This window comes from Tamandua tetradactyla, chromosome 9, assembly GCF_023851605.1.
Source record: "Tamandua tetradactyla isolate mTamTet1 chromosome 9, mTamTet1.pri, whole genome shotgun sequence".
NCBI classification, from domain to species: Eukaryota; Metazoa; Chordata; class Mammalia; order Pilosa; family Myrmecophagidae; genus Tamandua; species Tamandua tetradactyla.
The window spans coordinates 115,242,518-115,260,760 of record NC_135335.1 but is presented as its reverse complement, the minus strand read 5'-3'; the positions used below and the strand labels follow the sequence as shown (position 1 = coordinate 115,260,760).

General features: G+C 42.2%; 1 protein-coding gene across 1 annotated transcript in view; it reads left to right on the top strand.

Annotated features, from left to right (window-relative positions):
- The window catches only part of CD180 (CD180 molecule), a 29,616-nt gene extending 21,924 nt beyond the window's left edge, over positions 1-7,692 (top strand). Inside the window, exon 3 of the mRNA XM_077117396.1 lies at positions 5,298-7,692. Within this exon, the coding sequence (XP_076973511.1) occupies positions 5,298-7,026 (1,729 nt within the window). The 3' untranslated portion in view covers positions 7,027-7,692. The remainder of the gene's footprint in view (positions 1-5,297) is intronic.
- The last annotated feature ends 10,551 nt before the right edge of the window (positions 7,693-18,243 follow it).

The window sequence follows — 18,243 nt, the reverse complement described above, 5'->3', positions numbered from 1 at the left end:
GAGATAGCATCTTAGACTTTACACCCAAAGCACAAGCAAAAAAAGAAAAAATAGATAAATGGCAATTCATCAAGATTGACATTTCTGTGTTTCACACTTTGTCTAACAGGGCGAAGAGGTAGCCAGCTCACTGGGAGAAAATATTTGCTATCCATATATCTGATAAGGGTTTGATATCCAGTATATATAAAGAAACCCTACAACTCAATAGTAGAAGGACAAACAACCCAACTATAAAATGGGTGAAAGAAATGCATAGGCATTTTTCTATAGAGAAAAAAGAAATGGCTAAAAAGCACATGAAAAGATGTTCATCTTCATTAGCTATTAGGGAAATGGAAATCAAAACCACAATGTGGTATCATCTCACACGTAAAAGAATGGCTGCTATTAAACAAGCAGGAAACTACAAATGTTGAAAAGAATGTAGAGAAATAGAAATACTTATTCACTGCTGGTGAGAATGTAAAATGGTAAAGCCACTGTGGAAGACAGTTTGCAGTTCCTCAGAAAACTAAATATTGAGTTGCCCAATGACCCAGCAATTCTGCTACTCAATAAATACCCAGAAGACCTAAATGCAGGGACATGAATGGACATTTGTACAACGTTGTTCATAGTGGTATTATTTACAATTCCCAAAAGATGGAAACAATCCAAGTGTCCATCAATGGATGAGTGGATAAACAAAATATGGGATATCCATGTGATGAAATATTATGAGGCACTAAGAAGGAATGAGGTCCTGAAGCATGCGACAATGTGGATGAACTTTGGGGACATAATGCTGAGGGAAATGTCAGACACAAAAGGGCAGATATTGTATGATTTCACTAGTATGAACTAACTAGAACACTTAAACTCAGAGTCTTAAAACATGGATTATAGGGTACTTAGAAATAGATGCAAGCTAGGGAAAGGGGAGCCGTTACTTAACATGTGCAGAATTGTTGCCAGAATTGAACTAAAATGCTTGGGAATGGATAGAGGTGATGGTAGTTCATTAGTGGGATTATAAGTAATAGTGTCATATAGTAGGTGAATTTGGTTGAAAGGGGCTGTTTAGAATCATGTATATCACTAATAAACCCTACAAGTATAAAGAAGTTCTTGCTTGAACTACTACAAAGGTAGAGCACTTGTACAGTGAGTTAGTAGTAGAGTGGTATAGGAGGGAAAATTACTTATTGTAAGCTATGGACTATAGTTACCAATAATACCTTATTATTTCATCAACAGTAACAGGTGTACCACACCAATACTATGGCTCAATAATAGGAAAGGGAGTTAAGGGATATGGGGTGTTTGACGTTTTCTTGTTTGTGTCTATCTGCTATTTTTCTTTTTGGATCAATGAAAATGGTCTAAAACTGAGTGTGATGATGATGGCACAACCAAGATGTGATACTGTGAGACATTGTTTGTATACTTTGGATGGAATAAATGGTTTGTGAATATGTCTCAATAAAATCTGTAGATAAAAAAACTTCAATTACTAAAAGTTTTTAATTACCCCAAACAGAAACCAAGTACCCATTCAAGCAGTATCAGGGAGAACTTCTTTCTCCTATTCTATAGGTTGTATTTTCATCTTCTATTTAATGTACTTTGATGTGCAAATGTGCTTTTTAATGTGCAAACATGTTTATTTTATTAAAGTCTAGTTTATTTTTTATTTTGTTGCTCACGCTTTGGCATTATATCTAAGAAATCATTTCCAAATTCAAAAATTCTCCCTTAAGTATTCTTCTAAGATTTATGGTTTTAGCTCTTATATTGATACATTTTGAGTGATTTTTATTTTCTTTTTTGGCATATGTTGTGATGTAGTGGTCTTTCTGGATTTTTTTTTTTTTTTTTTTTTAACATGGGCACGCACTGGAAATCGAACCTGGGTCTCCAGCATGGCAGCTGAGAATTCTGCCTGCTGAGCCACTGTGGCCTGCCCTTCAATGTTTTTTAAACTTTATTATTATTACTTTTTTACATGGGCAGACACTGGGAATTGAACCCGGGTCTCCAGCATGGCAGGCAAGAACTCTGCCACTGAGCCCTGGTTGCATGTCCTCTCTGGATGTTTTTATGGCTCTTCTTTGTCTTTGATACTCTGTAATTTCACAGTGATGCATCCGTTGTTGAATTTCTTGAATCGGAGATTGGCATCTTCCATAAATTCAAAGCTATTCCAGCCATTATCTGTTTGAATTTTGACTTGTTCTTGTTCACTCTTTTATCAGCTTCTGGATTTCTGATCAGATTTACATTGGGTCTTCTCATCTATCTTTCATATATCTTAATATATCTTTCCTAGTTTCCATCTCATCTCTGGTTTGTTGGACTATAATCTAGATAATTCCTTAAATCTACTACTAGCCCATCAATGCACTTTTCAGATATGACTAATCTACTATAGAAACTATCCATTGATTTTCAAGTTTTAATTTTTTTCCATTAAGTTTCACTGAGTAGTTTTTTTTACAAATATGACTGGTCTGTTTGACATTTTTTTCCCTTCATCATACTTTTGATTCCTCCTATTTTCTTTAAGCATATTGAACATATTTACCATATATTCTGTTATTATAAATCAGGTATACCAGATAATTCTGGTATCTGCTGTCTCTGTGAGTCTGTAGAATTTTTTTTTTCCTGTTGACTTTGGCTAATGCATTTCCCTTAAGTGTCCAGTGAATTTTTACATGGAGTTCACTTTTCAGAACTTTATTTGTGGAATCTTTCATTCAAGCGAGATGAATGAAGCAAAGAAACAAATATGGCAAAATTTTGATAATTGCTGTGGGTGATAGACATATGAGGGTTCATTGTCTATCCTCTCTACTATTATGTATGTAGGGAAGTGTTCTAGTTTGCTAGCTGCTGGAGTGCAATATACCAGAACAGAATGGCTTTTAAAAAGAGGAATTTAATAAGTTGCTACCTTACAGTTCTAAGGCCTGGAAAATGTTCCAATTAAACAAGTCTATAGAAATGTTCAATCAAAGGCATCCAGGGAAAGATACTGTATTAGTCAGAGTTCTCTAGAGAAACAGAATCAACAGGGAACACTTGCAAATATAAAATTTATGAAAGTGTCTCACGTGACCGTAGGAATGCAGAGTCCAAAATCCACAGGGCAGGCGACGAAGCTGATGACTCCACTGGATGAACTCCACAGGAGAGGCTTACCAGCCAAAGCAGGAATGCAACCTGTCTCCTCTGAGTCCTCCTTAAAAGGCTTCCCATGATTGGATTTAGCATCACTAATTGCAGAAGACACTCCCCTTTGGCTGATTACAAATGGAATCAGCTGTGGATGTAGCTGACGTGATCATGACCTAATCCTATGAAATGTCCTCATTGCAACAGACAGGCCAGCGCTTGCCCAATCAGATGAACAGGTACCACAACTTGGCCAAGTTGACACCTGTCCCTAACCATGACAGATACCTTGGTTCAAGAAGGCCAATGAAGTTCAGGGTTTCTCTCTCAAGTGGAAAGGCACATGGTGAACATGGCGTCATCTGCTAGCTTTCTCTCCTGGCTTCCGGTTTCATGAAGCTCCCCGGGAGGCGTTTTCCTTCTTCTTCTCCAAAGGTTGCTGGCTCGTGGACTCTCTGCTTTGTAGTGCTGCAGCATTCTCTGCTCTCTCCGAATCTCCTTCATTCTCCAAAATGTTTCCTCTTTTATAGGACTCCAGAAAATAATCAATACCCACCCAAATGGGTGGAGACATGCCTCCAGTTAATACAGTTTAACAACCACTCTTGATTAAATCACATCTCCAGGGAGATTGAATTACAGTTCCAAATTTACAGTACTGAATAGGGATTAGAAGAAACAGCTACCTTTACAAAATGGGATTAAGATTAAAACATGGCTTTTCTAGGGTCCATACATCATTTCAAACCAGCACAGGAAGTTTACCTTACAAAACATTAATTAAGTAAACACGCAACTCCAGAAAAGGTTTGTATTTGCTTTTGCCAGCTACCTGAAGTTACTAATAGCCTGTTTCACTTTAAACTAATTTTTAGCTTGGGTTTCTTTGGAGAAGGGCATAGGGTAGTATGAGTTCAGACCACAGTCTGCAGGAGTGGAAGCTCATGGTTAGGTGTCCTCGGAGGAGACTTTGTTGATATTCTCCTACCCGAGCCAGAGTCCGGACCAGTCGCATGTCCTTGAGGTCTCCCTCTGCGAGTATCTTTTGTTTTAAGTTCACCCCCTGAAGACAATGCTGTCGACGTTCCCGGCACTTTGCTTCTGATACAACCTCCTATCCTGCTCAGGCATTTGCTTATTCTAATTATTTCACATCTGAGATCATAAAATAGAATGGGGAGTTGATGTTCAAATTGTGCAGTTTCTATTTGTGATGAATGGTCTTGGTAATGGATGGAGGTGATGCAAGCACAACACTGTGAATATAACTAACAACACTGAATTTTGTGTTTGAATGTTGTAAAAGGGGACATTTTAGGCTGTATATATGTTACTAGAATGAAAATGAGCAACAGCGTAGGGCTGTACATCACAAACGGGGAGCCCTAATGTAAATAACCACGGAGTCTTGTTAATAGTACAATTACAATAATGTTATTTCATCACTTGTAACAGATGTTCCACACTAATCCAAGGTGTTAATAATAGGGAGGATATATGAGGAACTCTGTATTTTCTGCATGACTTTTCAGTAAACCTACAACTTCTCTAATTAAACAAACAAACAAAACAGACTTCGGGCAACTAAGGTTTGGCAGATATTTACCCAGGACAAAGGCTAGTTCCAGTTACTGTCATGCATTTGTGTTTCCTTTTCACTAAATATTTCCAAGGAATTCCCTTAGAATTCCCTCCAGGGGAGCTAAGCATATATATGATATTTGCATATATATAAGCATATATATGATATTTGCATATATATAAGCATATATATGATATATGTATTCCAGTATTTTTAGGTGTGAAATACCCAATGGGTTTCAATATGATATATTAAATAAGGCATATTACGTATTTTTCAAAGCACTAAGTAATAGTTTGGTTTTACCTTTGATCAAGCCACTAATTGTCCCCTTGATTATAAATATAAACCTTTAATGGTTGAGGCTGCAGGTAAGTGATATCTGGAAATAACTCAGGTCATCTGTGAGTAATGAAGAAAGTTGCTTATGTTTGACTTTGAAAATAATGTGTAGCTTTTACTAGATACAAAGGTAGCTTTGTGGCAAAAAAAATTGTGATGGAGTTTTAATTTTTTTTTCAAATTCATTATTGTTGAATATTACTATCTTTTTAAGGTGCCAGATTAACTGGGTACATGAAGACACTTTCCAGAGCCATCATCAACTGAACACAGTCGTGCTGACCGGAAATCCACTGGTATTCATGGCGGAGACCTCACTTCAGGGGCCCAAGTCTCTGAAGCATCTCTTCTTAATCCAAACAGGAATATCCAATCTCGAGTTCATCCCAGTGCACGGTCTGGAGCATTTGGAGAGTTTACATCTTGGAAGCAACCATATTTCCTCCATGAACCTCCCGACGGACTTCCCAACCCAGAATCTGAAAGTCCTGGATTTTCAGAATAACGCCATCCACCACATCACGGGAAAGGACGTGGACACACTGACACGGGCCACCAACCTCAGCCTGAACCTCAACGCCAACGACATCAGAGTTATCGAGCCAGGGGCGTTCCGGTCAAAAGTCTTCAGCAGTCTGAACTTTGGAGGGACCTTTGACTTGTCCGTTATTTTAAGAGGTCTGCAAAATGCTACTCTTCAGTCTCTCTGGCTTGGCACATTTGAGGACCTCGATGACCAAGACCTCAGTGCAGACACGCTTCAGGGACTTTGTGAAATGTCTGTCGAGAGCATCAACTTGCAGAAGCACCACTTTGCTGACTTCTCCTCCGCCACCTTCCAGTGTCTCACCGGGCTCCGGGAATTGGATCTGACGGCTACTTACTTGGAGGAGTTACCCTCTGGGATTAAGGGCATGGATTCACTCAAGAAATTAGTTCTCAATGCAAATAAATTTGACCAGTTGTGTCAAATCAATGCCGCCAATTTCCCCTCCCTTACACACCTCTCCATCAAAGGTAACCTGAAGAGGCTCGACCTCGGTGCTGGCTGTTTGGAAAAACTAACAAATCTTCAGGAACTCGATTTAAGCCACAGTGACATAGAGGCTTCTAACTGCTGCAATCTACAACTTAAAAGCCTGCCTCATTTGCAGTGCCTTAACCTGAGCTACAACCAGCCGCTGGGTCTCCAGAGTCAGGCATTCAAGGAATGCCCTCGGCTAGAACTCCTGGATCTGGCATTCACTCGCTTACAAGTTGATGCTCCACAAAGTCCTTTCCAAAACCTCCGACTGCTGCAGGTTCTCAATCTCTCCTACTGCTTTCTTGATACAAGCAATCAGCACCTCCTAGCAGGCTTGCAGAACCTCAGGCATCTGAACTTGCGGGGGAATCGCTTTCAACATGGGAACATCCCAAAGGCCAACCTACTTCAGACAGTGGGCAGCTTGGAGACCCTGATTTTATCCTCCTGTGACCTCCTCTCCATAGACCAGCAAGCTTTCCTTGGCCTTGGAAAAATGAGTCATGTAGACTTAAGCCGCAACAACCTGACGGGCAACAGCCTTGCTGCTCTCAGCCGTCTGCGGGGGACCTACCTCCACCTGGCTGCTAACAGCATCCGCATCATTCCGCCTCATCTCCTCCCCACCTTGTCCCAGCAGCACACCATTGATTTGAGTGACAACCCCCTGGAATGCTCATGTTCTAATATTCGTTTCTTAACCTGGTTCAAAGAAAACCTGAAAAAATTCGAGAGCTTGGAGGAGACGGTGTGTGCAGACCCCCCCCATTTAAGGGGAGTCAAGCTGTCTGTTGTCAAGCTGTCCTGTGGAATGACAGCCCTGGGCATTTTCTTTCTCATTGTCGTTTTATTCTCACTTGCCATTCTGCTCATTTGCACAGTTAAATTCATTCTTAGGTGGAAATACCAACACATTTAGCACCAAAGATTTCCAGAGGAGGTGAATGTATGTGCTTAGCGAAACCGTCCTAAGTGAAGAAACTGTTGTTTGTTGCTAGCCAGACTTTGCATGGAGCTGGGCAGAGGTTCGCTGTGCTTTTCTGAGCATCTTACCCTTGTGAGTTCCAGAGCTAATGAGTGTCCCTAGTAAGAAATTCGACTGGGTTCAGACACAGCTGGGAAAGTCACAGATCCATTTCTTCACATTGAAGGTGGGTGGAAATTGCGGGGAGGACCCAAGGCAGGGAAAGGCCAGGAGAGGGACACTCTGGGGGTCCCCTCTTCCTCCATCCCCCCCATTCCCTCCCAGCACCCCTCACCCATCCTTAAAAGGAGGTGAACCCACTGAACGTGGTCTTGCTGAAGTTCTCTTGCTCACTCTCACATGCCCGCAGCATGGAAACCGGGCTTGGATTGGGGTTCTCCACAATGGAACCATCTGGAAAACTTAAGTTGTGGCCAGCCTCTCAATGCTTATTTTAAATGGAAAAGGAAATACACAATGACTTAGAAGAAAAGGCTGAGAAAGAAGTTCTGCGATCGGACTCCACTGAACTCCTTAATCCTTAGTTTTCTACAATGCCCCCGGGGTTCAAGTATCTACCAAAATAAAATAAATAAATAAATAAAATAAGGCCACCTTCCCCTACCCCTTGAGGTTTAGGATTTCTGCAACATTTTTTTTTTTTTTTTTTTTTGAGGGAGGAAGGGAAGGAAAGACAGAGAGAAGGAAGGAAGGGAGGAAGAAAGGGAAACATCTTTAAACATTTTCTTGTTTTATTGTATTTTGTTTGTTTGTTTGTTTTTTACATGGGCTGGGGCCGGGAATCGAACCGAGGTCCTCCGGCATAGCAGGCAAGCACTTTGCCCGCTGAGCCACCGCGGCCCGCCCAGGATTTCTGCAACATTTGCCTCATTTATTTGAGAGCAGGGGAGGCTCGCCTCTGCCTGCTGGCGCTCTTGCGCTCAGGTGCCAGGACCTAATTTAGAGGTGCGCCGTGGTTAAAAGGCTTTTCTCCTTTGGGTGTCTGGTCCTAGAAACCTCTTTCCCACGGGAATGGTGAAATAAGTGGCGGTTTGGTTCCCACACTGACCTTCAAAAGCCTATTTATCTCAGAGACCGTTTGAGAGAGCACATCTACAATGAAAACCAGGGGAAGAAAAGGTGACTGTGCATTGGCTGCCAGGAGCACGGAAAGGTAAGCACAGTGAGCAGGGGTTCCAGCTGAGGTTGGGGGTGCCAGCAAAGGTCAGATCAGCGCCAGACAGGGGACAGGACCGCCAAGTGCAGACAGAGAAAGAGGACAGAGATGCTGTCGACATTAAGACTTAGGCCTTCCCAAGGCCCAAGGGATCACCCTCATGCATGCAGGGCTGGGTCTGCTAAAATCTCCTAAGGGCGCCCAGGGCTCTCAGCCTCAGGCGTGGCTCTTGTGTGCAGGTGTCGCATTTATGAAGCCTTAAGCTCTGGACCCAGTTTGAAGTTACAGGTGGTGATTTACAGTTTTGAAATATGATTGAATATTGAAGAAAAAAATTCATGAACTCTGATATTCATTCAGAATTTGTTAACCCTTAGGTTGAGGGCATAATTGTGGGACATAATAGAGTTGAAAATTGGGGGGACAACTCTGTCTCTTTACCCCAGGAAAAGCAGGACAGGCAGGGGAATAGCAGTGAAATGAGACTCTTTCAAGCCTCAGAAATCTCTAGGCCTTAGCACATGTTTCCTTTGCCTGGAAGATGCTGCCACCTTCCATATATTCCTTGACAACCCTGAAATTTAAGAGCTAATATTTTCTACTCAGAGGGGAGCCCTTTCCTGAATATCCATTCTAAACCAACCCCTGTGACCATGCCTAATTCACTTTTTTTTTCTGCTTCGGCAGGCACTGAGACTCGAACCAGACTCTCCGGCATGGCAGGCAAACCCTCTGCCTGCTGAGCTACTGTGGCCCACCCCTTAATTCACTTTTATAGCGTCCTGCTGTATTGTCTTCACATGCCTATCTGTGTTGGAATTATCTTGTTCGCTTGTTTTCATGCATTCATCTCCCTCAAATGTGCTCTGCCTGAAAGCTGGGTCATTGTGCTATTTACCCAATGGTCTCCCAGAACATGCCTGGGATATAGTAAAAACTCAATATATTTTTGTTTAATAATTGCTAACATTTTGCCTGGAGTCTAATTCCAGTCCCACCTCCCCTCAGCCTCCATATCCACCTCGCATTGAGTCCCGGGTCTTGTATTTGCTTGTCACCCGAAATTACCTAGAGAAATCTTTGAAAGATGGATTCCTGGAACCCACCCCTGGATATCAGGAGTCTGTTAAACTGGGTTTGGCCCAGGATTACTCAGACAAATGATTGTATGCAAACACACTCCCGATTTTTGTTTGTTTGTTTTCTTTTGTTTTTGCATGGGCAGGCTCCGGGAATAGAACCCGAGTCTCCGGCACATCAGGTGAGAACTCTGCCCCTGAGCCACCGTGGCACCACCCTCCTTCCCTATTTTTAATGATAATTTTATTCCTCCAGCTTCTCCCACCTCACAGTGTGGAAGGTCCACGCCCCAAGAACTCAGTTTCAGCACCAAGCCACTGAGTTCCCCATGTACTCGTCAAATTTAAGCTCTTTCCTGCCTTAGGGATTTATGGTGAGTTGGGAAATAGTCATTTCTGATCTATCACCCACGGCCGCACATAACATTAAATGTGTAATTTAGAAAAGCAAAAAAAATTCTGTACAAAAGTTCTGATGCAAATTGCGTTACGCTAACGTCGACAGGGTCCGAAGCCTTAGCAAAGCCGAATTGTTCCATCTTGCTTTCTAAGGCACACGCCTCGTTCCACGCAATGCGACTTGCTACTCCATAACTTCTCACTGATTTAAGGCTTTGTGGCGGTTCCTCTGTTTTAAGCAATAGTAAATTCACAGCACAAAGTCAGAAAGGGAGCTTTTTGATGGCTGCTGTCAATTTTATGGCTTTATCATGGTTACTAGGACAGAATCTGCAGACCTGGTGTGTTTATTGGTTTTATGTATCGCATGTTGTTGCTGCTCTGACAGGCTAGTCCTATAAAAATGTGTTATTATTGCACGTTGTAGCTCAGTGAGCTGACCCCGCATTTCAAAGTGTACTGAAGCAAATAGCATTGAAGTCCATAAAAGCTGACTGGCCTCCATCACAGCAGACTCCCTGTGTGAGTTGCAACTCCTACAATCAGGGAGCAAATGCTACCTTTCCCGATGCCAGCAGCCATCACTGATAACTGAATATAGCCGAGAACCAATGCAGGCATTATCCGCAAAATTTCAAGACAAGCAACTGTCGTATCATTCCTACTTGTCCTATTCTCCAATGTGTTGTTTGCAGTTTTGAAGTTTACAAAAGTGTGAAATAAATGACTTTTTAATATTGTTTATTCAACATATTACTATAGGATGCAAGAGGGATGGATGGCATTGGTTTCCCTCTGCCTTGAATGCTGAAGATAAAATTGGTGAGCAGTTGTGTTTGGCTCGAATGAAGTTGCAGGACGAGGTCCTGGTGGGTTAGAGCACTGCCTTGATATTTTAAGTTTGCAAGTCTAACATGACCAGAGTTGGCTGAAGGCTGCTGAGGGGTAGACCAGCTCTATGTGTGGCTCCCAGAAACCCAACCTACATAGGTTTATCACCAGAACCAGCTGGGGGGATTTTTGATAAAATGGATTCTTGAGCCTTACCCCTAGATGTTGGGGTTCTGTTAGAGTCGGGCGGACCTGTACTCCCAGCCAGATGCTTTCATGTAAAATCCTTCCCTAATCTCAATTCCAGCAACAAATAGCAATAGCAGAAGCAGGCGTTAGGCTGCCTGAGTTGAATGAGCTGGAGAACCGTTCCACATGCCTTGAGAAGAGTTTGCCTAACAAACTGGCTGCAAAGGGCAGTGGAACCCTAGATCTAAGGGTGAAAAATTCTGGGCAGGCAGCTTGGTAGTCTCTTCTGCCACCACTGCCAGTCAACATGAATTTGCTCCTAAAACTTCCCTGCTGACCAAAATTTAGAATGGCCATAGCCCAAACAACCCCAAAGAGAGGGATGGAAAGATCAAAGGTGATGGTGGAGTTATAGAGAGAAGATAGGACTTAACAAATGAATAAGAATGCTGAATCATTAAATTGATATCTCTTTTAGTCTCCAGTTTTTTAGAGCAGCTAGAAGTAAAAACCTAAAATTGTGAAATTGTAACCCATGTCAAAGTTTGAATTATGTTCTACAACTAATTGTGGTGCTGTGCTTTGAAATTTATAGCATTTTTGCATATATGTTATTGTTCACAAAAAAAAGAAGGAAAAAAAAAGTCGATTGTGATGATAAAAAAAAAATTAAGCCCTTTAGCCTCCTATATTCTGGAGCAGCTAGAAGGAAAAATAAGAGAGGATCGTATGGTAGCCCATGACAAACTCTGGGATCTGTTCTGCAACTGCTTTTTTGAAGAGTGCTTTGAAAACTATTGCTTTTTTATTTCTTTGCTTTGTATATATGTTATACTATACAATAAAAAAAAAGTTAAAAACAAACAAATAAACCAAAAACACTTCCCTGCTGTCCCACCTAGCTTACCCATTCCCCCCACCTCCATCCCAGCCATTTACAAATTGGTATTATTTGCTGAATAAGATAGCATTTGAACGAACGCAACAACTAATTTTCAGGTAACTTAAAAGCATTACTGATTATGAGAGATTCAGCAGTGACCTGCCTCCTCCCTTTTCCCCCATCTTCAGTGAATATCCTCTAAGCACTTGACTGTGGAGGAAATGGTGCTCAATTCCACAAATGTAAATAGAGGAGATGTGGCCACCAGAGCACCTGGCCTCTCCCTCTCTTCCTTTCATGCTGGTTCAGGGGCTTTCTAATTGGCTTGGGTTTCTCTTTTTCTGTTTTTTTCCTTAGCAGTCTAAACATTCAATAAATATATGATTAAATAAATTAGGGATAATCATAATAAATGGGGAGAAATTCCATGCTGTACAGTGGGATAACTTAATAAGTATGTTAATTCTGTCAGCAGTTAAGAGAAATACATATTGAAATGAGAGAAAAATTTGTATCTATTAGAATGTTAAAAAGAGAAAGCTGGATAGCATTCCATGTGGGTGGGACGTGGGATTATAGGAACTGCATGCGTGGTGTTCTAGTTTGCAAGCTGCCGGAATGCAGTATCCCAGAAACGGAAAAAGGGGAATTTATTAAGTTGCAAGTTTACAGTTCTAAGGCCATGAAAATGTCCAAATTAAGGCAAGACTATAAAGGTGTCCAAATTAATGCATCAACAAGAGGTTACCTTCACTCAAGGAAGGCTGATGAAATTTGGGGTTTCTGTATCATCTAGGAGCACATATGGTTCAAAGCCTGCTGGCATTCTCTCCGGGCTTCCTGTTTCATGGAATCCCCTGGGAGCATTTTCCTTCTTCATTTCCAGACAGCTCTTGCTGTGTGGACTCTTTTGGTTTTCGTGGCTCTGGTGGCTCTAAAGTTTTTTCTACAATGGTCCCCTCTTAGAAGGGTCCAGTAGCAACCTTGCCTTGAATGGGTAGAGACACATTTCCATGGAAACCATCTAATCAAAAGTTACCACCCACAATTGGGTGGGTCACATCTCCACGGAAACTATCTAAAAGATTCCACCCAGCAATACTGAATGAGGATTAAAGAACTTGGCTTTTCTGGGGTACACAACAGATTCAAACCAGCACACACGGCATGGTGCAGCCATTCTAGGACCATCTGGCAATAATGAGCCAAATTAAATATATGACCCACACGTTCTGCTCTGGGTATACATCCCAAGAAAGTTTCACTTCACACAAGAGTATTCACTGTAGCATTATTTATGGAAGGAGAAATGCAAAGCAACTTGAGTGTTCATCAGAAGAAGAGAGGGGAGGTAATGGTGGAAGATTCATACCATGGGGTATCATATAGTGATTAGAGGCGAGGAAATAGACGCTGCCATGAACAGTATAATTGAATCTTAAACATCTAGGGCTTAATGAGAAAAACACCAATATGATATATTAACACGAGCATTTACATAAATTAGAAATGCATGCATACAAAACAATGATGCTTATATTTTACAAGGACACACTCAAAAAGATATCCCATTAATAGTTGCCTGTGGGATGGCGGAAGGAGAAAGAAGGGAGTGCAGGGATAAATGAAATGAACTTGGCATAGGCCAATGTTGGCGCCCCGAGAACTGGAGATTTGGAAGATCTCGCTCGCTGGTCCCTGAGCCTCCCTACCACCTGCACACACAGGGACAGAGCAGGGCGTGTCCACGTGGTGAACGGCCACGTGCGCATCGTAAAACAACCCAGCAGTTCACACTTACAGACATTGAGACATAACTTGTGATTTAGTCTTAAACAAAAGAGGACATTCCCAAAAAGCTTGCTTGCTCTGATTCCAGGTTCTGGAAAAATTTTTTAAATAACATAAATTATAGAATGACAGTGGCAGGTGGGATTGCCGTGATTCAAATATTCTCTTTTTCTGCTTATCTCTATTTTTAATTTGACTTCATTGGCCACTTATTTGGTAATTGAGAGAAACTGAGTGTTTTTTTTCCTTAAAGAAGAGTTTTTTGTTTTGTTTTGTTTTGTTATGCAGAGGTAAAAGAAGAAAAAAGAGGTCATGAGTTGTGAGAATTTACGGATTCTGAAAGAGCACGGGTAGTCTTTTTCTAAGGTTTTGTGTTTTCAAATGCAGCTCAGCAAGCCTGAGTCTTATGGGTTGCATCTTCCTTTTCTGTGAGAAGACTGAGGGAGTCCCACTTGTCTAAGGCCCCCATTTGAATGGGTACAGGACCTGGGACCCTATGACAGTGGGGTGCTGCCCTGACTGCACAGGGGAGCTTCCACAGAAGCCATCTCTGGCCTTAAGTAGATATGACTCCAGCCTGGAAAATCACTTCAGCATAGCACACTGTTTAGCACAGCATATTTATTCCAAAGGGACAGAACTTTTTGGCAAAAAATTTTTATTTAGACCGGTTAGAGCTTCAGGATATGGCAGTGCCAGCCTGACATATGAAGACATTGTAGCTACGACATGCTTGCTTCAGGCTGGGCACACATCTTCATTCTTTACTTGCTGGCTGCTGACAGCCATGTCCCAGCAGTGCCTAATGAAACAATGCATGAATATTTGTTCGAGGCTTTCAGCTTTAAAATATTAATAAACATTTGTAAAACTGTGTGGGATGATAACGAATAACCATATGCAACAGACCTTTATTTTCCCACATCTGAACAGACTTGGGTGATATGTCACGAAATACAGACAATGCCAATCTGGAGAACAGATCCCCTTTTTGAAGAGCTTGCCTGTACTTGGGACTGACAGCCCAACTGTCAGCATGTGACATCAGACAGGGTGACCTTGTCCTCTGGAATACACAGAAATCAGAGAGATCTGCATTTTCTAAGTACCAGTGAGTGCTATGAGGTGGCTGAAACCACAATAGGATTTGAACCTGGGCTAGCCTGATTGGCTATCAATTTGCTAAAAGTAATGGAATCGAAGTTCAGCAAAGCATTGACCATTTCTAGCTTTTCTAGATACGAGATGTATGCAATATTAACCAGAGTTGTAGGTAGTGAAAGAAAGGAATATCACAAAATGATTGCTTTCAGCAATGATTTAAAAACATACTGGAGGAAGGGAAATAAATTTAGAGAACTCAACTCCCGTTGAGTTCCTTAATGTCAGGCCTACACTGAAGGAAGCAAATGTCCGTAGTTAATATAGCTGCACTTTTTCATGTTACATTTGTGTTGTGAACTGAAAATACTAGATGGGAAATTGCATTCTGATTAATTAGAACTAATAAAGGAGTCCTATTAAGGAGAACTATTAGCTTCCTTGGCCCATGGTTTCCCACCAATCATCAAATTTGTAATTTAATGCCAAATGGCTTTTTTAGCATGTCAAGAAAGAAGAAATGAGACGGTTTAGATCATTCACAGAGCGGCCTGGACCTGAATTCAGTTACAGGACACCTGGGAATATCTAGAAAGGTCAAGAACTTTTTAGAACCTGATGAATCTGGGTTCTAATTAAACTTCTCTTTACAGGCTGCACATTAAACAAGTCACATAGCCTAACCAGGCCTTGATTTCCTCATCTGTAAACTGGAGATGCTATGACCACCACCACATGGTTTGAGGGGTGTGCTGAGGCTCAGATGAGAAGGTGGCTGGAAAGCATCTTGTCTAGTGCTAGTAGTATTTATAATAGGTCTCATATAAATGTTTCGGCTGCTTCCTTCCTTCCTGATGCTGTCAATGGTTTTTAAGTAAGAGCTTTCTATGGCCAAGGGCTTATAGTTAAAGAGACACTAATCATCACAGTAGGTTTAGCTGTAGACAAATTTGGGTGCAGATAATTAATGTTCTCTTTAACCATATTTCCCATGACTCCCCAATGACAATTACCTGTCTCTCCCATTCACTTACTAGAAACTTAGTTTCCCAGGACCCTCCTTAGAGATATTTGAAATAGTTGGAGCTAAGATGGGATTTTGTATTTTTAACAAATACCCCAATTAATTCTTATCTTCCAGAAAGCTTGGGAATTAGTGATAAAACAGAGGTTTTCGAACCATTGTACAAACGAGTTACTTGGGGAACTTGTTACAACGCAGAATCTCATTCAGTAGGTCAGGGGTCGGCTGAGGTGGTGAACTCTGAACCAGCTCCCGGGGCATCCGAGGCTGCTGGTCTGAACTCGGAACCAGCTCCCGGGGCATCCGAGGCTGCTGGTCTGAACTCGGAACCAGCTCCCGGGGCATCCGAGGCTGCTGGTCTGAACTCTGAACCAGCTCCCGGGGCATCCGAGGCTGCTGGTCTGAACTCGGAACCAGCTCCCGGGGCATCCGGGGCTGCTGGTCTGAGAACCGTGCTCTGAATTGGCAAGCAGCCTCAGTATACTGGTGCCCCAGATACATGGGAGATTTTTAAAGTTCTGTTCGTGGTGGTTTCACTTCAAGGTAGATAAGAGAGTAAAGCAGAATAAAGTATCAACCTCTGGGTAGGGGATTCCTTCCTATTTTGGTTTCCCAACTTGCTTGGCTGCACACTGGAAACGCCCAAGGAGGAGGTTATTTTGTTTGTTTTTTATTATTGATGCCTGGTGGAGTGGGCAGGGCATTAGAAAAGGCCAAGCATCTGAGTCACCCAAGAGCTTGTTAGACTCCCAGAATCTTTGGCCATACCTTCTAGGTCAGAATGTACTAGACCCCATGTGAATCAGGCACAAACCTCAGAGTTTGAGGAATGCCACTCTGAAGTCAGGCATCTTTCCTTTCTGATGTGAGTACTTGACTGTTGATGCCCAATTTGCCCCATGTGCATGGGTCAGCGCCGGTTTCTGTTTTGCTTTTCAAGAAGTGATTTTCTCCTTATCTTAATTCTGAACTCACCATTTATAAATTCTCTGGTTCTCTGAATAGTCTTGACCCCCCTCTCCACAATTCCATTCCAAAAAGGAAAGATTGACATTTCTGTGGGCTGCACGTCACTGTACTTACATTTGGGCTGTAAACATTTATTTAAAATAATGCATTGGTCTCAAAAGAAAAGACTTTCCCTCACAGCTTGTTGGGAAAATACTACCCCTGCAAACACATATTTAATCACTTTTGCATTAAAATCTATCCCAAGTAATATAACACTGGACAGATGCTAAGAATATTGGATAAGAAATTATGCCTCAGAGTGCACAGAGCACAAGATGATTTGTCCAGAGTCGGCAGGCCCTTTAACAACCTCAGTAGTTTCTCTAGTCTAAACCAGGGGGAACACTTTTAAAACTCCAACATTTGTGCTTGTTTTCATTAAGAAGTTTATCTTTCGCATTCTCTCTGAATTGGTTTCTTATTGAACAGCTATTGCTGTGGCTGTGATCGTTTCTGTGGTAGGCGTGCTCACTATCTTTTGTGGTTGCTTTTTCTTTTATGGTGAAAACTGGTTTTTCTGCACAGCATCATCTAAAGTACCCACGTATATGATCATTTCCATAATTATATTTCAGAATAAAAGTGTATCTTAGCAGAGTGAATTCCCCTCTGCAGGATACAGTATTATGCAAACACTGAAAATCATTATGTCATGGTTCTATCTTCTTTCATCTTGTAACTTATAGCACAGTAGAGGCAAGTCTAGTCTAATGTAGAGATTAAACGTGCATGGCTTTGGAGTCAGGTTGCTTGAATCCACGTCCCAGCCTGGTCAATTACTAGGGTAAGTCACTTAACCACGCTGAGTCTTGGTCTCCTAGACTATAAAATGTGGCAAGAACACATAGGTCAAAGGGTATGGAGCTTACATGAGGTAATGCTTGGTGCATAGTGAACATGTCACAAATGGCATCCACACCAACATTTCCTTTCTCCTTCCATTCTAGTTCACCAAACATTTACTGACATTCCCTATATGCCTGGTCCTAGAAATAAAAGCAAACTGGACATGAAGTCATGGAACTCGGAGTCAATAATTCCATGGAACCTGGAGTCAATAATTCCAAAATAATGCAGCGTCCCATAGGGGAGACACACGGGCCAGCCCAGGCGCCCTCGAGATGCCTGAGTCCAGCAGAGAGGCTGAGCTGGAGTCAGCCAGGCTAAGGTGAGAATTGCAGATTTAAGGAGCTGGGCTTTATTCCCAAGAAAACAGGAAATATTCAAAGGTCTAAAGCAGGGCAGTAAAAGGGGGTGCTTTGCATTTCAGAAATGTCTCTTTGGGAACATTGTGAAGAACAAATGAGAGGGGCACGAGCAGAGGCAGTGAGAACAGTTAGGAGGCTACTGAAGTAATCTGGGAGAGAGAATACGAGGAACTAAGCTAAGGCTGTGGGTAGTAGAATAGTGGGGGGGGATGGGTTGTAGAGATGAGCATTTTGTGAAATTGTGGGGCTGTGGGGACGGTTGATGTGCAGGAGAAAGAGGTTAGGGAGAAGGCTCGGGTGGGGCTGTGGGGACGGTTGATGTGCAGGAGAAAGAAGAGGTCAGGGAGAAGGCTCGGGTGGGGCTGTGGGGACGGTTGATGTGCAGGAGAAAGAGGTCAGGGAGAAGGCTCGGGTGGGGCTGTGGGGACGGTTGATGTGCAGGAGAAAGAGGTCAGGGAGAAGGCTCGGGTGGGGCTGTG